The following is a 20,364-nucleotide window of genomic DNA, read 5'->3' as shown; positions in this document are numbered from 1 at the left end:
CCCCAGTCAACCAAAATGGCCAGTAGGGAGAGACAGAACGTGAAGCCTGGCGGGTCGCCTATCAGTGCCCTGAGTTTATTAGAAAAAGAAAAACATAAGGAAGGGAGATGGGGAAAAAACAAGTTTCAAGAGGGGCACAGTGTGAACCTGGAAAAAAAATAGTTTCTTTAGTGCATAGCTGATTGTTGTTGTGCTGATGTGTCTTGCAGGTGTGTTGACCTACGTCGTGCTCAGCGGCGCGTCGCCGTTCCTGGACGAGAGTCTGGAGGAGACGTGTCTGAACATCTGCCGCCTGGATTTCAGCTTCCCCGACGACTACTTCGAAGGCGTGAGCGCAGCCGCCCGCAACTTCGTGTGCGTGCTGCTGCAGGGCGAGCCCGAGCGGCGGCCCTCGGCCAGCGCCTGCCTGCAGGAGCCGTGGCTCCGCCTTCCCGACGTCGGGTACGCCGCCTCCAATCGCATGCAGCTCCCGCCGCGCCAGAATCCCGCCACGCACCTGGACACGTCCCGGCTCATTTCCTTCATCGACAGACGGAAACACCAGAACGATGTCCGGCCCATCGGCTCGTTGAAGGCGTTTCTTCACAACCGCCTTCTTAACCACATGTAACAAACAGGAAGTACCTGCGAGATCAACACTTCCACACTGATTCTATGTTCCCTCACTGACCCACGAGTGTCCCGCTGCTGCTGCTGACTGAATGACGTCTGCTGATGAACCCTTTTGACTCCGCCCCTTCCCCTCCTAACCTCGGCATACCGCGTTTATGCCTGCACAACAAACTGTTGGAGATCTCCAACTCCGACTTAGTGGACAGAAAAGTTGTTCTTTTCTTGCGAGTGCGATAGTGTGACAAAGAGGAAATGGAAATGTATAGTCAGTGCGTCAGGCTGCTTTTAGTTGACCACAGGAGAAGCCTTTTTCTTTGTAAAAAGAGATTACTTTTTGTAAGCGAAACTGTGTACAGTTAGGGAACAAACATGCGAGTAACTTTTAAGTTGAAGGAAATGACAGACGTGGTGGCGTCTGTGAGCGAGGTCCGCTCGTTGTCACGGCAACGTGACGAGCAGACCGTGTTTTCCGTTGCGGTTCCTTTGAGTGCAATAGTACTTGCTGTCCTCTCGCTTGTTGAAGAAATGATTAAAACCTTCAAGGCAAAGCTTCCGCCTTATTTGTAAATAAAATATTCTCGCTTTTTCATTTGTCATTTTGGAGTAATCTGTTGCCACTGAACTTGATTTACAGCATATTAAGTGATGCACTACTTTTGAAATGCACTCATTTTATGTCGGTTTCCACGTGCAATGTTGCAGCTTGAGCATTTGAGCAAGTATTTATCAAGATTTGTTTTGTAGCTGTAGTCTTTCAAGGAAATAAAGTAAAGGCATGTACGTAACTGGTACTGCAATAGACGTCTGTATTGTGTTAACTCTTTCTATTAAGTTCAGTACTAATATCTGCAAAATTCCAGCTTGAATGCGAGCTTTGGCAACAATATAAAATGAAATGTGTATCTATTTCAAAGAAAATGAGGCACTTACGCTTCTTTTTTTTTTGTCATTGTTTGTTTCCATAATAATACCAAAGTTTTCTATTTGTTTTCCTGTATTGTTATAATTTTTCGTGTTAACTTATAGAGAGCACAGTGAACCCAGATATTTAAGAGTTTAATTCCATTTTATTTATTATTCCATGAGAATGTTTGGTGATTTAATTGCTGCGGACTTCACTTTGCTTGCTTTCTGTTTGTATCCTTGAGCAATATAGCATGAGCTGAGCATGGGGTGCCTAATCCATTTCCTTTTGTTTAATATCCTCATGTTTGGTTAACTCGGTGGATCAATTTCATTGGAAGAGTTACGTCAACTAGTTCTGCAATGTTTTTTCTTTTGTCATTTTTATTTTTGTCTTTTAGCATCTGGGTTTCCTAAAAAAAAAGGTTAATCTAATGATATGAAAGCTTCTAAGCAAATGATGTAAGTAATGAAATGCCTTTTGTGAACCCCTCATCCGCCTCTTGCTTGTGATGTAAAGATGTACAGAGAGGGGCAGAGGGCATTTTGCCTCCAGCCAGGATGTAAACCTCAGAGTGACTGTTTCATATTTGAAATACACCAACACTGACTGCGGCAATGTCAATTTGAATGTTGTATGATGACTTCATTTTTACTTTTGCATGTATATTCCTCTGTACAGAAGACTGTGTTTACATGTTATATGTAAGTGTAAATATTTTAGTTTGTGGTGTTATTTTGCCATTAAACGTTCGAAGAGCAATTGCCGTCTCCTGTAATTAAATCAGAAACGACACAAGAAATGTTTATGATATATATATATATATATATATATATATATATATATATATATATATATATATATATATAAAATCATAATTAGACTAATGAATGAAGTTTTTTTTCTGGAACGTGAAAATAACTAAACACAAATCTGGAATAAAATTCTAAATAAAATTAGATTGTACAGGAGTAGGAGGAAGACATAAAACTTACCTAATAAGCGGTTCAGAAAATGGATGAACGAATGGATACTGCTACCCTAATATAATGCGATATAACTTTTATAATATAGTACTATTGTTATATAATAATAGGTAGGGAAAACATTACATACAACCTCTAGCAAAAAGTATGGAATCACCAGTCTTGGATGAGCACTCACTCAGACATTTTATTCTGTAGCTCAAACTCAGATAAAAAGCATGAAACAGTCGGAAGGTCATTCCAAAGTGCAACATCTTGGCTTTCAGAAACACTAAAAGAAAATATAAATAAAATATCAAAGAAATAAGAAATAAAATAGAAAGAAATAAAAGAAAAAGTGTTGTGCTGGAAAGTCAATGTTACTTTTATAGAGCATGCGCAGGGAAATAAATATGGAATAACTCCATTCTGAGGAAAAAAAATGTGGAATCACTCCATTTTGAGCAGAAAATAAGGACACGCCCAGTCAATTTGCTTTCCTTCATTGGGCACCTGCCTCAAATTACATCTACTCGTTAGTCAGCAGTTAAAAACAGTGCAGTTATCACACCAACTGGATTGGCAAGAATCATGGCTCCAACAAGGGATATTTCTCTTGAGACCAAAGACAGGATTACTTGAAGAAGGTAACTCTACACGTATGGTTGCCAAAGATGTGGGCTGTTTATAGTCAGATGTATCTGGTCCAAGTACAAACAGCATGGGAAGGTTCAATAGACAGACATTCCAATAGCTTCTTCCCTCTTTACACAAAATCCCATATTGGCACCTTGCAGATGTTTGACAATTTTTCACATCTCTGTCTTAACAACAGTATTACTGTATTGACTACTGTGTTAAATGTTTGTCTTGCGTGTTAAACTACAGGTATAAATAGGTGTGTTGTAATTTTCTGTAAAACAGCTGAAATGTATGCTGAAGAAAAACATTGATGAAATTATCACTTTAGTTGACTAAAATTACTCTTTATTTTCGTTGACGAAAATTGGATTAAAACTACAATATAATCAGATGACTGATTTATGACAAAAATGTTCATTTTAGTCAAGACTATACTAAAACTAAATTAAAATTTCTTGTCAAAATTAACACTGCCCCGATCGACGGATGTTAAACCTGCTTTAGTTGGTGCTCAATGTATGTTTGAGGTTTCACTTCATAAAGCAGTCGCCAGTGGCTGGTACAGCACAAATGGTACCCGATGTAAATACTACATCTGTCACGTCTGTTTGTCATATTTGCAAATTCATTGTGCGTGTGCGCGTGCGTGGCTGTCTTTCTACACAAAATTATGTCCGATACAAAACTTCATTTTGATATTGTTACGTTTCGATATATCTTCTAGGTACGCTTGTGTTGCATATTTCAACAGTAAATGATGTAACAACAACAAACAAACAAAAAACATGCATACACTAACAATATATTTTTTTCTTGGAGGCTGCATGCTGCGGTTTTCTTTATGTGCGTAAACCTATAGATGTTGATGAAGGTGTCATAACATTTGTCGCAGCAGCGTCTCATTGCGCAACATGCAGCTGACTGCAGTCGTTGGTGAGGTTTTTTTTTTTTTAGCATGACTTGCACATTGATGTTAGGTTTGTATGTATTGTATTCACTGCAACGATTTCCTGAAGTGGCTGAGGATTGCACAAATTCAGCAAAGCAATTAATTTGTGCAAGATACAGTCATATGCCTGCTGGCTAACACTTGTACATCACTAGCATCATCAAAAATCCAACACAACAGCTCTTTGAAACAATCTGTTATATTTATATACATACATATATATTAGGGGTGCCAAAATTAATACGTTAATTTTGAGTTAATTGAAATTACTTTTTTTTTTTTTTTTTTTTTTTTTTTTTTTTAAACGCGTGATGAATGACCAGCCTTTACTTGGAAAGCCTTTACTTGGAAAGCCTGTACTCGGGGAACTGCTGTCGCAGACACGTCCACGTCAAAATTTAGCAGTAAAATAAATGCCGGTATAATAATAATGCATACAAATTTGGAGACTGGGGTCAAGTTGTATTTGATAATTTTTAAAATATGCAGAATTTTACGAGTTACTTCATGTTAAAGATTGGATAGCTCTTAATTTGAAAAGAATAATACCCTGAGCTGTCATCACCGTCTTACAAATGCAGTTATGCCATCTAGTGGCAGAAAAATGACCTCAGCACAAATCAATATAACACTAATTTTTTACAGTACAGTACATTTTTAAATTTTAACTCAATTTTATGAATTATTATGAAATTTTTGTATCAATGACTAAAAGATGCAGCCATATATCTTTTATCCATCCATCTATCCATTTTCTGAACCGCTTGCTCCTCACAAGGGTCGCGGGGGGTGCTGGAGCCTATCCCAACTGGCTACGGGCAGTAGGTGGGGTACACCCTGAACTGGTTTCCAGCAGGGCACACAGAGACGAACAACCACTCACACTCACAAGCACACCTAGGGACAATTTCGAGCGCCTAATTAACCTGCCATGCATGTCTTTGGAATGTGGGAGGAGACCGGAGTACCCGGAGAAGACCCACGCAGGCACGGGGAGAACATTCAAACTCCACCCAGGAGGGCTGGAGCCTGAGTCCTCAGAACTGGGAGGCGGACATGCTAACATATTGATTTTAGTTTAAAAAAATTTTCTACATTTATGTTAAAAGAATATAAACAATAAAAAAAAAATAATCTACATTTTATTGCACATTTAGAACAGATCTAAAATGTGCAAATAATTGTGAGTTAACAATTGAAGTCATGCGATTATTTACAATTAAAAACATTTATTGCCTGATATAGATAGCTAGATAGCTAAGCTAGCTAGCCACGTCACACAGCAGTGCTCCTCTCATCCAGGCTGCTGGTTTGGGAGATGAAGGACCTGCTGCTCTGTTGCTGCGGTATGAAGACTTTAACAAGCTGGCACAGACCACATGGAGCCCTGTGGATCAACCTGAGCAGATTCCTCCGGAACTTCTGCCCCACGAACACATACAAGACCGGGTTGAGGCAGCTGTGGAAGTAGGCGATGACCTCCGTGATTTGCAAAGAAAATTTGATGACTTTGCTGCTTTCGCACTCGGTGTACACGTGCAACAGCTCCAGCGCTTTGAACAGCGACGCCACATTGTAGGGCACCCAGCACACGAAGAAGACAGCCACCACAATGACCACCAAATGGACGGTCTGTCTTCTCGACGATTGGCTGGAAAGCAGCCGCCTGATGATTTGCGAGTAGCAAAAAACCATGATGACCATGGGAATGAATAAGCCTAAAATGTTCATTTTAAAAAGGCCAAAAACCCGCCAGAAGCGAGCGCTGGAGTTGTCCCAAGCGGGCGTGGGATACGCGGGGTAGCAGAAGGTGGAGTTCGTGTGGTTAGGCATCTGTTTGAGGTAGATGAGTTCAGGAAAAGAGGACAAAAACCCAACGAGCCATGTGACAACTGCTACGATAATACCGAAAGCGCGCGTGCGGACCCTCATGGCGTAAACCGCATGCACGATTGCTAAGTACCTATCGATGCTCATTATCATGATGAAAAAAATGCTCGAATAAAAAACGATGCGGTAAATACCAAGGAAGATTTTGCACAGAGCGTCCCCAAATATCCACTGGTCCCGGACTTGGTAGGCCAGGAAGGGAAGGGAGCCGACCAACAGGAGGTCGGCGATGGCCAAGTTCAGGAGGCACACGTCCGTCATGTTGCAAAGTCGAACCCCGCACACAATGACCCACACAACCAGAGCGTTCCCAAAAAGGCCCAGCAGGAAGAATATACAGTAGACAGCTGGCAGAAAAGAAGCTCCAGGTCGGCCGTAAACACACCGCCCGAAGTCGCCGTCTGGCAAAAGACTGTAGTCCATGTAATCGGACGTGGTGCTTTCGCCAAAGGCTGTTGAATTTGACCTGAAGGAAGCAAAAATAATCAACGTTTAAACATAATTCTGCTGAATCACGGGCAGAAAACTCAATTCCAGCACATCATTTTATATGGAACGCAAAAGCAAATTATGTGCATCGAAATATCAAATGGCCTTCACTTTTGAAAAATGTTGAGATATTGCAAACAATTTTCGTTACCTTTTAAATGTATTTATTCACTCACCTACTTCTTGTTATTAATTTACTGATGTAAAATGTATTTACTTGAATACAAAAAAATTGTATACTCAACTACTGTCCAGAGCTAGCTGAGATAGGCGTCAGCACCCCCCGCGACCCTTGTGAGGAATTAGCGGTCAAGAAAATAAATGAATGAATGTATACTCAACTAAAATGTCTTTTTTTTTTTTTTTTTTTTTTCTTATCTTGTTGTTTTCTGTTTCATGTACAGCACTCTGTATACAGCGATGCTTGTTTTAAAGTGCTTTATAACTAAAGTGGAGTCGTGTTGAGTTGAGTTGAGAGAACAATTACCGGTAGTTTTTATTGGCCTCTGATTTCAAAAGTAGTTATTTATCAATTTGTTGATTACAGTGTTCCCTCGTTTTCCGCTGGGGTTAGGTTCCAAAAAATACCCGCAATAAATGAAATCCGCGAAGTAGTTAGCTTTATGTTTTACAACTCTTATAAATGTTTTAAGGCTCTAAAATCCCCGACCGCACAATTTATACACTTTTCTCATTGAGGCATTTACATGTTCTCACATTTCTCTCTTGTTCAAACATTGACAATGTTCAAACCTTCATAAATGTTATAAAATGGGTATATTAATGTAAAAAAATATGCAAAATTGCACTTAAAAAAAAATCCGCGAGACCGCGAAAAGTGAACCGCATTATAGCGAGGGAAGACTGTACTCAACTACTGTCCAGAGCTAACTGAGATAGGCGTCAGCACCCCCCACGACCCTTGTGAGGAATTAGCGGTCAAGAAAATAAATGAATGAATGTATACTCAACTAAAATGTCTTTTTTTGTTTTGTTTTGTTTTGTTTTGTTTTTTCTTTTTTTTCTTATCTTGTTGTTTTCTGTTTCATGTACAGCACTTTGTATACAGCAATGCTTGTTTTAAAGTGCTTTATAAGTAAAGTGGAGTCGTATTGAGTTGAGTTGAGAGAACAATTACCGGTAGTTTTTTATTGGCCTCTGATTTCAAAAGTAGTTATTTATCAATTTGTTGATTATATGCAATATGAGACCATCATACATTTATTTAGATTCAGTCATAAAGGCCGTCCGAGGAAACCTTGTCTTGTTTTCTTGTGGTTTGTGTCCTGCTCGTGAGGTTGTTTTGTTTCCACCTGTGCTCGTCAATCTGGTCCCTTGTGTCAACCAATCAGATCCCGCAGTCTTGTCCAGGTGTTCCTCGTTATCTCGCCAGTTTCCTTGTAATTATGCTGCATTCGAGGAAGGTGGGAAGTCGGACATATACAACTTGGAATCTCCCAGCTCCAACCTCAAAGCGTTTGAAACGAATGTAAACAACAAAGATGGCTGATTCCAATAAATTGTTTGTTGTTATGGGTAACATAGTCAGTCGAAATCACGTTGGGTTACGTAAAGTTACTTTTTTGAATAACTAAATTAATGTAAATAAATAGATGAATATGTTTCTAATTGTGTAAATTATGTTTTGCCATTCACGGTCTCTATGGGGTTCGTCATTTTTGAGTGACGTCAAATTTAAACCCGTCGCTGAAGTCGCGGTCCCTTTTTCCCCTGCCCCCCGATTTCGCAACTCCTGTGCATACTTCCTGGTAGGAAGCCGGAAAACTCCGACTTCCCATCTTCCTCAAATGCAGCAACCCCTCATAGTTTTTTTTTTTTTTTTCTTTCTTTCTTCTTCGTCCTGACAGTTGTCATGCCTCCATGTTATGGTGAGTTTAAGTATGGTTGAATCTGTTTTGTTCAGTTTTTGTTTTTTACCTTGATAATTTCGTTTTTTAAATTATTCCAGAGTGCGTTATTATTTTTTTTGGTATTAAATACTGGTTGAGAGCGCTTTCCCTCCTTACGCCACCATGCAAACCCTAAACCATACACAAAGTGTGGTCATTTGGTATTTTTTTAATTAGTGTAACCTCGTAATTCTTCATGGAATATTACAAACGCCAAAACATGGCACGTGTGTGTTAAAATTTTACCAGAAAGCATTTACATTCCTAATAACTGACAGAACTGACATGTTTAAAAGTACAGAATATCACTGGTTGTCAGGCCGAAAAGTCACAATTTTGCAAATTTCATATTTAAAAAAAAAACAAACAAAAAAAACCTGTAATTTTGGTCCACTCGTGGGTGTTTTTTTTTTGTTTTTTGTTTTTTTTTTGTTTTTTTGACCAATCTAAAATAGTTAAAAATGGCTTGCTGTCTTTGATGATTCAATGTTAATAGTTGAACAAACATGCAGTTTTTGGGGTCTCCTAAATAGTGAAGATTTGTGAGTACAAGGTTTGGCCCGACAGCAGTAATGAGGCTAAAGGATCACAATTTGGACATTGGGCTCTTCGCACAAATCCACTACTTCCTGAACTCAATACCACTCCTTAGTTTCCTCTCTTTCATGATTGGACAAGCTGATTAATCCAGGTGTGCCTGACCTCGTAGTAATACGTAGTAGTACCTCCCAGTAACCACGATGACAATGGCCAGACACACCTGGATTAATCAGTTTGTCCAATCATGAAAGAGAGGAAACTAAGGAGTGGTGTTAAATTCAGGAAGTAGTCGAGCCCATTAAGTAATTATAGTCTTTTTTTTTTTTTAAAGACTGTTAGCAGAGGAATACAATTTTATTCCTACACTATTCTTACCATGTTAATTCCATTGGAAATAGGTCCTCGCTCAAGCCACTAAGAACTGAAGGACTTTCAGCCATGGTTGTCTGTAAAATATAAAATAAGCAGAACCTGCATTGTGTATACTTATAAAAAATCCGCCTTGTTAAAACTAACTTTCAACAGAAAACTCTTGTAATGAAAAATATTACATTTCAAGATACTTGAAATGAAATTGCAATGTTTAATACAATGACCTGAACATATTTGAAGATTAAATGAATAACTTTGAATTTAGAAAATAGGTGGGCAAAATGGATGAAATTAGACTTAATATTTGTTAAAACGGATATAGTTTGCATTGTGAGTGTGCGTTTTGGTTGAGAACAGACTAACACATTGATATTATGTGTACCATGAGCTATTATACTAATACATATATTATAAAAAGAAAAAAAAATCCTTTACCTTGCGGTGATTTGAAGATGTGATGTTGGTGGTAATCCTAGATTGATCACATTGGTAAGTAAATGGTCACCGTCACCCCCAAACAACTATTGACTATAGTTGCTGGCTATATTGTTCTTGAGAAAAGAAAAGGTTACATATGCATTTTTTATAGCAATACTTCCTGAGGATGCTTTCAAATATATAGAACCACAAGTTAGTGGTTGCAAGGTTAAAAAAAAAACAAGGTCTTGCAGCAAGTGCACATGCACTGCTCGAGACTCAAGCGGCGCCGTGCAATGCTTTGTGGCACTCTCACAAGTGTTGTGGTGGCATTTGCTTGCCAGATGCACCTGTTAAATGTTACAGATGACACATTTCAGCTACGGCTTCTTGTCAAATAGTTTTGGCGGAATAATTATCATTCATTTGAAAGTATATTTTGGATAGATAATGCAGCCAACCTGACCTAAACTCTACCATACTTGACATTTTAATGTTTGACGTCAACCTCAGCCATCTTGGGTCAGACTTTTGTTTTATTTTGAATATCGCTGACACTATTCAGTGGATTTGCTTGACATAGGCTGAGCCAATGCAATTTCCATAAATAATTGGCATCCCCCTAAAAGTGCTTCCAATTGCCTATATTAATATTTTAAACTATAATACATCACAAACTATTATTAGCCCAAAACAATTTGATGTCATTTCAAACATTTACAAACATTTTCCAACAGTTTCTGTACTTAAAATATAGTAAACAGTGAAGCACACTCCTTTAAGACTCGTAATGAAGCCCTCACTAAAGCAGTAAGCCTGAGGAGGTAAAGTGGCTCTTAAATGCTAGCTAAAGTCGACATCTACACAACCACTCACTGCTACTAAATCTGCTGCTACCTTTGGAATATAATTAGGTATTACTAGACGTACAACTATATATTTAAAAGTATGATGATGTGATAGAACTTCCTTTTTTCTTTTTTTTTTCGGATGCTAATGTTGCAAATGATGTGATCCATGTAATCTGTTATAATAATGTATCCAAAAGGAAAAATGAATAAATTAAATCAAATGTCTCTTTTTAAATACCGGTAAATTAATTTTTAGTTCACCACCACATGGCGCTAAATAATGCACACTGTCTTTTTAAAAACAAAAAGAACATGATTTTCTTGAAAATAGCATCTGACAACACATATACTATTTTCTATTTTCAAAAGCTGTTTAAAATGAGTTTGATGTACCACCAAAATCAAATTGCTTCACCATGATGTCTCCTAGCCAGAGGCTGATCTGCAGTGTATTTGTTGACGGCAGACTACTGAACTAGTGGCTAAACTTTAGCCGCTAGTTAAAGTGTGAGGACACCTGTCGGTTCATCAATTATCGTCGACGTCTTAAAATAATGGGCCTAAGTCATTTTAACAAAAGATTTTGTTTTCTTTTTTCTCCCATTAAATGTCTCACGATGCTGGCCACCTTTTGCTACAATTGGATACATCCTTTGTTAACAGATTATTTAAGTAATTTAAATTAATCAGTAAATAGTTCAGTTTTTCAGTTTTCTGAAAAAATAATCTGACTTCTCAAATGCTAAACTACGACTATGCATCATCATCACCCACATTGTTGGATAGCATTCAACTGGGTTCTCTCTCTGACAGTATTTGAATAACTGAAGATGACAGCGAGAAGCTTGTGACAGTTAAAGTATTCAACATAAAAGCCCTACAGATGCAGCAGACAGACTGGCACCAAGAAGCCTTTCCCTTGTTGAAACGTAATAAAAAATAATTATCCGGGGACTTTATTGTTGTTCTTCCTCTTTATTTATAATTATATGCACACTTTTACAAAAGAATATGAAATGAAGCCATCAGCATATAAAGGATAAAAAATAAGTCTCTCTCTCTCTCTCTCTCTCATACTTTCGAGTCCTGCTATAAGTCTAACATGTACAAATACATTGAAACATTATGAACCATGAAGCTGAATTTTGATATCGCTGCTTCAAAGACAACCAGTAACTCATTTTGAGTTTGCCAAAAAAATAAATAAAAACAGCCATGTTTTAAAAGTGCAACAAAAAACTGAGATGGTAACATTTTTTTTTGGGGGGGGGGGCAAATGGTAGGCGGGGTCTCAGTCCTGTTACTTATGTCTCCTCTAACCACATGATCCACAAGTGAGTGACGGCATGCGGTATACCTGGTCGTGACACACGTATATATATATATATATATATATATATATATATATATATATATATATATATATATTTTAAATTTTATTTATTTTATTTTATTTTATTAAAATTTCTTGTATGGTGGCCAGTTTACTTGGGTGGCCCGTCCAAGTATTAACATTAGTGGTGTGTCAAAAAATTGATTCATAAAAGAATCGAAATTCTTATTTATTAAGATTCAGAATTGATGTTTAATATCCAAAAATCGATGTTATTTAAATTAGAAATGAAGAAGAAGAGGAAAAGGCAGTTGTAGCCCACATTCTGTTTTTGTGGAATTTTTTTTTGTATATCTGTAAATTGAAGCAGAAATCATTTGTCAATCAAATAATTTTGAATTGAAAATCGATATCGAATCGTAGACCAAAAAATCGTAATCGAATCGAATCGTGAGACAGTCAACGATTCCCAGGCCTAAATTGTGTGGGGAAACACTAATTATACACTGATTTTATATATATATATATATATATATATATATTTATTTATTTATTTTTTAATTGGTTGATGACTAAAAGGAGGGAAAACAGCGAGCCTGGTTTAAATACTGTACAACAAATAATAAAGGCATAGAATAGGCCACTGTAGACATTCAGTAGGCTCAGACGACTGCTTCCAGTCAAGACAATCACTTCCACACTATTTTACCTCTTCCTAGTTTCTCGTATCCTAATAGGACAGGGGTGTCAAACTCATGTTAGCTCAGGGGCCGCATGGAGGAAAATATATTACCAATTGGGCCGCATCGGTAAAATAACGGTATATAACTTAAAAACGATTGCCGTCAATTATACGCAGATTTTTGCTATTTGTGTGCCTGCCCTAAATTACAGAGCTCAGCTGTAATCATATTGTTCCAAAAAATAATAGAAATGCAAATGGAACGCGGCAACACTGAGTTCTGGATGTGTTAAATCGACCTGTTTTGCATATATTGTTCCCAGAATGCATTGCCTGGTGCAGTTAATGACGTTATAAGGATGCTAATCCTTATATATCTATTTGTGTTACCAGTAATTGAATTTGTGTCGTATTTAAAACGTTTGTCGGTCTATGATTAAAATAAATAAATAAATAAATAAATAAATAAATAACGTAACTAAGTTGTGTGTAAAATAATGACATCCAGGACGATTCTCCTGTACAAGTTGCATTGCTCATCTGAGGACTGCTTGTGAAATTAGAAATTTTATATATTTTGATTGTGGCCGGCCGGCTCATTAATTAGTCTGATAGTACCGTTTTATTTTATTTTTTATTTTATTTTTTTAACTTTATAAAATCCTCTCGTGGGCCGGATTAAACCCCTTTGCGGGCCTGATCCGGCCCGCGGGCCTTATGTTTGACACCACTGTAATAGGATCTTAGAGCTGTGTTGGAAGTTTCTTTCTCCGAGTTGTCTCTCTGACTGACAGAACCTCTTCTCTTGTAACTGTATCTGCACAACAAATTCCCCAAAGGCTTCCGAAATTTCTCCCCAACTAAGGCATAAATGATTGGATTTACACAGCAGTGTGACAATGCAATGAGCTCAGACCAGGTCATAGCTAATCTGATTGCATTTGAGGCCTTGCAGGTGTTGAACACCTCAAAGAGTTGCAGTGTCTGAAGGAAAACTACAACGTTGTAGGGGACCCAGCACACGACAAACACACAGACAATGGTGAAAATCAGTTTGACTGCTCGACCCTTGTTGGAGTTCCTCGCCTTGGACAACACAAGCAGGATCTTCAGATAGCAAAAGAATTGGATAGGTAGACACAGGAAAAGACTCACTGTGTTCTCGGTGAAGTTTCGCAGCATTTTCCAAATCTGCTGCCTTTCTTCTGGATAAGCCGGCTGACAACTCAAGGAGTTGTTGTGACTCATATCAATAGTGGCAAATATCACCTGTGGGGTTGCCATTACGACGGACACAAGCCAGATAGCGATGCTGGCAACAAGTCCACAGCCAAGCGTCCGGGTTTGCATGGTCGCCACAGCGTGAACGATGGCCAGGTAGCGGTCCACGCTCATCAAGGTCACAAACAACGTACCGCTGTAAAATCCCAACTGGAAAGGAGAGCGGAGGTTGGCCTGAAATACATTTGAAGTGGATGCAATTCTGTTGTTGTTTTAGCACATAATGAGGAATCTCCTTCGTGTCTTTATTTTTCGGGACATTCCAAATGGAATTATTTGCTGTGGCAATGTTTGTGTATTGATTTTCTATTGTCTCTTGGTTTCACAGTTGTTTTCACCCATAGAAATCAGTCTCTCTGGTTATCATGTTGGTTTGACCCAATTGTACTCTACAGAGGTAATATTCGAAATCTGAAACTGAGCTCAGACATTCAGTGTTGTTGAGTATTTGAATAAATGTCTCTTAGATGATTTAAAAGGGACATAATTATGGAAAATTGACTACTTAATTGTTTGTAGTGTTGTTTCTCTGTGTCTTCCCATCCGTGTGTGAACGCATAATAAGCTCAGCTATGCTATGAATGTTTTTCGAGATATGAGCAGTCGTGGGACGTGTTTTGCTTTGAATTGCGAGCAAAAATTTGAGATACAAGTGCTCAATGGGGAATTACACATTGTGTATTTTAAACAACCACATAGTTTTGTCTTCATTAGATCTGTTTCGTGTTTAGCTTAATGCTAACAAACAATGCCAAACACCATTGACAGGCTAACGGATAGCCTGGTTAGACAGAGTAGCAATTCAGGAAAAGGAATCCAAACAATTCAGAAGATTTGATAGATTTATTGCCTGACGTGTTTTTGAAGTCTTACAAATAATCAAATTCCAGTGGCTTTACTGTATTCTAAATAAGTATGTTTTATTTTGTGTATTTCTGTACCGCAATCCTGTCCCACCTGATAGACTCCCGTCGTAACTTTGCATACTGCCAGGTTCTGAGAATTGTAGGCCCACAGGAAGAGAGAAAGAGCCAGCGTAAGGTCTGAGAGCGCCAGGTTGAGGAGACAAATATCAGTCAATGTCTTCATCTTGATGTAGCGGTGGAGAATCCAGAGTACAGTGGAGTTGCCTGTGAAACAACACATTTTTCTGTAGGTTCCTCTGTTTTGTTTTGTTGTCTATAGAGAATTTGAACGTGTTTACAGCAAATGTGTATGACAGTATATTGCACTTTCAGAACATACCGAGCAAACCAAGAAAAAACAGGATACAGAGGACAACCCGCATGGCCATGAATCCTTTCGAAAACTGTGGGCTCTCGTCCTCACAATGGGTGGAATTGAAATCATAGTTATCATCATCATACATGTACAAGTAAATAAAGGTCTCGTTCTTTGTTGCAGCCATAAATCTGTGTAAGCAGATACAAAGAAAGAAATTAATTCATTCGAGCAGAGCAAAATAATCTCTATTTTTTTTTAAAGATGTTAAAAATGCCAAAATGCTAATTTAAAAAAAAATAAATGAAAGACGCCAACACCAGAAGTTCATTCGCATAAACCCGCAGCTGTAATATTCAACATTTCTGATGCATCGCTCCTTTTTAAGAAATGCTGTTTATTTATTAACTTCTGAATTCCTTGCAAAATATTATTTTATTAAGTCCCTAAAATGAATCATTTTCATATTTTTTAGAACATTTATTTCATGTGCATGCACTATAAAATCTTCAGACATTTTTTTTTTAAGCAATGTAAATTCATATGAAGAATAATAAAATGCGAAACAATTATGAAGATGCTTTTTTTTTTTAAGGCAGCGAATGCATTTTTTGCTCATCATAGTTCAGTGAAGCTCTAAATTATCTGGGTAAATGTTTCATTATACTACATTTTGTATTTATTAATTTGTTGTCTTCTGGCTTTTGCCAGAGTACATTATGAACATTTTCGGTCTTAAATGTATGTAAAGAGGATACTCAGAGTAAATTCACAACTATAACTGTACTTTCCTGCTCTTTAAAATGAACTTTCACGATTATCATGATGTGAGTCATCGCAGAAAGACTTGATCTGGAGTCGCATTCACTGTAGATAATCTTCAAATGAAATGGTGATATACACTTTGATATGGCTTGCTTGATCTGATAAGTATAACGGCACTGATGTTGAAAATTTAGATATAGAGTTGAACAGGAAACACTTGAGTAGCTATTTAGAAAACTCTGACTACACTCATGTGGTCTTTGTTTTTGTAATTTATGGGCTTCACTGAGCCACAACAATGACACCCATGAGACCCCCACTTCCTGCAGCAGATACTGTTAGACACAAACACGCACACGTAGAGTACACACAAGTCCAACATTTTTTATAAGAATTGTTGGAGAGCTGTCAAAAAAAAAAAAAAAAAAAAAAAAAAAAAAAGAGAGTTAAAGCTAAGAAGATTATATCAAAGCAAAAAGTCAATTACCACATTCTCTGACAAAATTGTTGCTCCTTGCTGTCTGCTCTGCGCCGTGTCAGATTTGCATGTCCTGTTATTGTGCCTTGTTCAAAACGTCGAGTCAAATCCTGTAGCAAAGCTGTTTTCTGGTAAAAGCCAAGTGAAGGTGTTGCTTCCAACATATACAGTAGAGGTAACTTGTGGTTTTCTACGAAATGCCCCGTTGTGTGTCAAACATGACTGAAAAATGTTAATGAGAAGCCTATTGTCGGTATTTTAGATTTGCACTTATTTTTCAGAAACAGGAAACCCTCACAAACTTTGTTGTACAGTATATGGATTTCCAGTACTTGCTTGTACTAGTGTTTTTTTTTTGTACTTTCGCTCTTCCTGTTTTGTTTTTTTTCATTACATACAAGAGAATAATTACTTGTGTTTCTTCATGTGCACGCAACTTTAAGAGAGTGTGACCCCAAGCAAAATCGATGAGCAATAAAATTTTACATCAACTATCACCTCAAATGATAACATTCTCTCCAAGTACCATCATCATGACCGCTGTTAATATACAGTAGCAAATGTGAACAAATGTGTTGACCAAGGTTCTTTATATGTGTGCATTTAATTTATGAAATCATGATTGTGGATGGTATAATAAACAATGACTTTTCAGTCATGCTGTTTGCTTGCATCCATCCATCCATCCATCTTCTTCCGCTTATCCGGGGTCGGGTCGCGGGGGCAGCAGCTTCAGGAGGGAAACCCAGACTTCCCTCTTGCAATAGTGTGAAAATAACGATTTTGATTGACATTAACTGTAAAATGAAATGTTCTTTAGTAAAGACAGACTTTGATTGAGTTTGCATTCAGATAAAATTTATATTTATTCATTAAATATGAAGTTAATAATAATAATAATTAAAAAACTTGTCAGAACATTGCATCCATATGACAAAGGCAGAAAAATCAGATATGTCAAAATTTACCCCTAGGTGTGGGGGTAGCCAGCGGGGTGGTCATAGAGTGACAAGGGGTGGCCATGTCCACCCCTGGCCACCACATATTTCCGCCACTGCTCTTTCATGATAACCAAATAAACTTGGCTTAATTTTCATCTTGGATTATGAGTGGGGAATTAATTGTACACTAGCCACAAGAAATTCAGCTATGTGCACCACTGCACAACTAAGGCTAGACTCAGATGTTTATGATAATCGTAGTCAAAAGAACTAAAAAATACTTTATGAGAGGCAAAACTTTTACTATAACTTTTACTATACTTTTTTTTTTCGATAACTACAGTAATCTAACAAATGATCAGAAAAGAAAGAAATAATAATGAATGTACAATTTATATACATAAAAGCTGATTATATTGAAAACAAATTTGACAACTCAAAATACACACGTAAGCTGGAAAGAAAAAAACGCAAACGTCACTGAAATCAACTGACAATTGTAATACTAATATAATAATGTAAAAACAAAATCCATTATGTTTTTTTTTTTTTTTTTTTTTTTTTTTCAAGATAATTTTTTCAAGGAAAAAAAAAATCACATGACCTGGACAAAAATTTAACCAACACTACAAATATAATAATAATAATAATACCATAAATGGACTCTCAGTAAGATTTATGTTCCACACCTGTCGCTTATGATTTTTGGTCCACTCCTGTCTCAGTTTTGAAGCGTGACTGACGATCCAGATTGCAAATTCAGATCTTTCCACAGAATAGTCGGGATCTTTTGTTCAAATTTTTGACTGTATATTTTAGGTCTGAGGACCTTTCACCTGTGACTGTGAACAACTTTTTTGACACTGGGCTGATTGACTGACTAAATTAGACAGACAGGGCAGAAAGGGCAGGCAGGCAAACAGACAGACCGAAAGAAATGATGAATGCTACATGATAAACATGGCCTCTGAGGACCTGGAAATGACAGAACTCTTCCGGGAAGAGCAGTCTGATGAGCGCCTGCGAGAAATCGAAATCCCAGGCACACATTCGAACAACAACAAGACCCGCCTCATAAACTTCTGCCCAACAAAACCATATATAATGGGATTCAAGCAGCAGTGAGTGAATGCAATTGTCTCAGTGACCAATACTGACAGTTGTAAATTTTTAAAGGAGTCACAGCCATTTGCAAAATTACCCGTAGAATGCAGAAATACTAGAAAAAGTGAAATGTTAAATGGTGCCCATAAGAGAAAGAAGATAACCACGATTGAAATTATAAGCTTGACAATACGTTGCTTCTTTGCACTCTTTATCCTCATCAGGACAGGAATGATCCTGGAGTAACACAGCACCATAACCAGCAGAGGAATCACCAGACCCAAAATAGTATTCGATAAGATGGCGTACGCCAGCCAAGCACCATTCTGTGGCTCATAACTGCAACCCAGCCCGGGAGGCTGCTGTGTTACTCTAGTGAAGATGAAAGAAGGAAGGGAGACACAGAAGCTCAGCAGCCACACAACCACAGTGAGAGTGACCCCTGTTCTCACAGTGCGGTATTTCACCACCTTGGCGTCATGCATGATAACCAGATAGCGGTCCACTGTCATGACAATCATGAAGAATACGCTGCAGAAAAAGCCAGCGGTGTGGGAACCGCTACTGAAATGGCACAAAAGGTCCCCATGGGTCCACTCTTTGACCATCATGTAGTGTGTGTAGAGTGGAAGCGTGATGATGAAGAGTAGATCAGACAACGCTAAGTTGAATAGACAGACATCTGTCAGGGTCGTCTGGTTACGATATTTCACCAGGACACACACCACCAGGACATTACCTTGAAAGATGAGGAGAAACGTGTGAGCAGGAGAACATGCTCAAATCTTTAGGTGGACACTTACCAATGAAGCCAAGGATGATAACCAAAGAGTAGAGAATAATGATGAATACTCTGTTGAATTCCATCGCGTCACCACTGACACAGGGACTGTAATCTACACTTGTAGATTCATCATACCCCGAATAATCATATTCAATCGGCGGCGTCACAGTGACAGTTGCTTCTGTAGACACAAGGTTTGAGATATCTTGCTTTATTGCCGCTTAGGCTACATATTGAAACCCTGTCGTCACTATGCCAAAATGTGTTGACAACAGGAGTCAAAACATTCACAAGCAGAAATATGTAGACTATTTAGAATACTGATATATTGGAATCCTTCAGTGATAAATGGCGCAAAATATAATTGCCAAAATGTTAAAAGCGTATTCACCTGTCATGATGACTGATGTCTTGCTGTCAACAAACCAGAAGCTCTTCGGTCTCTGTGTAGCTCTTTACTGGGTACCGGTAATAAGTGTCCTTGTTTCTTCACTATTCCTGGTAAGAAGGAACATAAATGCAGCTCTTGTTTCCTGTATGACTTAGATACTTATCAGGTGTGGACACTTGGTATGCAGAGATAACCAAAATAACGGAAGGACCAGAACAGCTACTGTATATACTCACATACTTTAACTTTAAAATACCCTCTGTTGATTTCATCTTTGACCTGCAGATGGCACTCCATCCTTTTCTTGGCTTAGGACCATTGTCTCATTATGAAGTGCTGGTTATCTGGGTTCTTCGCCCAAGCTGCGGACGCTTTAAAGCCATTAAACCAATAGGCCTCAGGTGAAGGTGAAATAGGTGGCTATTTACGGTTATTTGTAAGTATTAACCTCTGTATTTTAAACATATTTTACTAGATTTGGAAACGGCCTAACATGTTTATTATATAGTAGTCTTGAAAGCAACACTAAGGAACTTTCAGTTTGCATTGATTATGGTGGTGCCATATGGATACAAGAGGTAATGTTATGCCTGAAAAAAAACCATGAGGACAAGCGCATTGCGTTGGTTTTTTTTTTTGTTTATTAGCTCAATTTGAATGTTGATCCTTGACTCTCCTTTTATCTGAGTAGCTTCCCTTTTTCTTTTTTGTCTCCTCAGACAAAACCTTTCAGTTGTTTTGCAGCTTCTGTCAGGAAAGCAGTAATTGTGCATCAACATTCAAATTGACGTATGTCTTTGTAACGAATGGGGAACGGGGAAGTGATGTATGCCATAAAATAGC

At 38.0% G+C, this 20,364-nt stretch overlaps 4 protein-coding genes across 9 annotated transcripts in view; 1 reads left to right on the top strand and 3 right to left on the bottom strand.

The window, feature by feature from the left end:
• Window positions 1-2,278, top strand: part of triob (trio Rho guanine nucleotide exchange factor b) — a 107,473-nt gene extending 105,195 nt beyond the window's left edge. For both annotated transcript variants that reach the window (XM_077527041.1, XM_077527042.1), the window contains one exon: window positions 210-2,278. In XM_077527041.1, the coding sequence (XP_077383167.1) occupies window positions 210-610 (401 nt within the window). In that variant the 3' untranslated portion in view covers window positions 611-2,278. The remainder of the gene's footprint in view (window positions 1-209) is intronic.
• Window positions 2,279-4,414: 2,136 nt separating this feature from the next.
• On the bottom strand, window positions 4,415-11,060 carry ccr8.2 (chemokine (C-C motif) receptor 8.2). Of its 3 annotated transcripts, XM_077528107.1 has the most exons (3): window positions 9,709-11,060; window positions 9,277-9,347; window positions 4,415-6,428 (listed from the first exon to the last, which is right to left on the bottom strand). In XM_077528107.1, the coding sequence occupies exons 2-3, from the start codon at window positions 9,339-9,341 to the stop codon at window positions 5,348-5,350; spliced, it is 1,146 nt and encodes a 381-aa protein (XP_077384233.1). In that variant the 5' UTR covers window positions 9,342-9,347; window positions 9,709-11,060; the 3' UTR covers window positions 4,415-5,347. The 3 variants fall into 3 exon arrangements, with proteins under 3 accessions (XP_077384233.1, XP_077384234.1, XP_077384235.1); XM_077528108.1 differs by having other exon boundaries at window positions 9,277-11,060; XM_077528109.1 differs by lacking the exon at window positions 9,277-9,347 and having other exon boundaries at window positions 9,709-9,734.
• Window positions 9,774-16,500, bottom strand: LOC144022910 (C-C chemokine receptor type 8). 3 transcript variants are annotated; one of them, XM_077528112.1, is made up of 5 exons: window positions 16,311-16,500; window positions 15,083-15,249; window positions 14,795-14,967; window positions 13,712-13,987; window positions 9,774-9,824 (listed from the first exon to the last, which is right to left on the bottom strand). In XM_077528112.1, exons 2-5 carry the CDS (start codon window positions 15,243-15,245, stop codon window positions 9,795-9,797), a joined length of 642 nt encoding a protein of 213 aa, XP_077384238.1. In that variant the 5' UTR covers window positions 15,246-15,249; window positions 16,311-16,500; the 3' UTR covers window positions 9,774-9,794. The 3 variants fall into 3 exon arrangements, with proteins under 3 accessions (XP_077384238.1, XP_077384236.1, XP_077384237.1); XM_077528110.1 differs by lacking the exon at window positions 9,774-9,824 and having other exon boundaries at window positions 12,170-13,987; XM_077528111.1 differs by lacking the exons at window positions 9,774-9,824; window positions 16,311-16,500 and having other exon boundaries at window positions 12,170-13,987; window positions 15,083-15,296.
• A 440-nt stretch (window positions 16,501-16,940) lies between these two features.
• Window positions 16,941-19,603, bottom strand: LOC144022421 (C-C chemokine receptor type 5-like). The gene is made up of 3 exons (XM_077527191.1): window positions 19,522-19,603; window positions 19,150-19,311; window positions 16,941-19,085 (listed from the first exon to the last, which is right to left on the bottom strand). The coding sequence occupies exons 1-3, from the start codon at window positions 19,526-19,528 to the stop codon at window positions 18,190-18,192; spliced, it is 1,065 nt and encodes a 354-aa protein (XP_077383317.1). The 5' UTR covers window positions 19,529-19,603; the 3' UTR covers window positions 16,941-18,189.
• Window positions 19,604-20,364: the final 761 nt, after the last annotated feature.

This window comes from Festucalex cinctus, chromosome 7 (assembly GCF_051991245.1).
Source record: "Festucalex cinctus isolate MCC-2025b chromosome 7, RoL_Fcin_1.0, whole genome shotgun sequence".
NCBI lineage: Eukaryota > Metazoa > Chordata > Actinopteri > Syngnathiformes > Syngnathidae > Festucalex > Festucalex cinctus.
The sequence above is the reverse complement of the archived record's forward strand: the minus strand, read 5'-3'. Positions and strand labels throughout refer to the sequence as shown.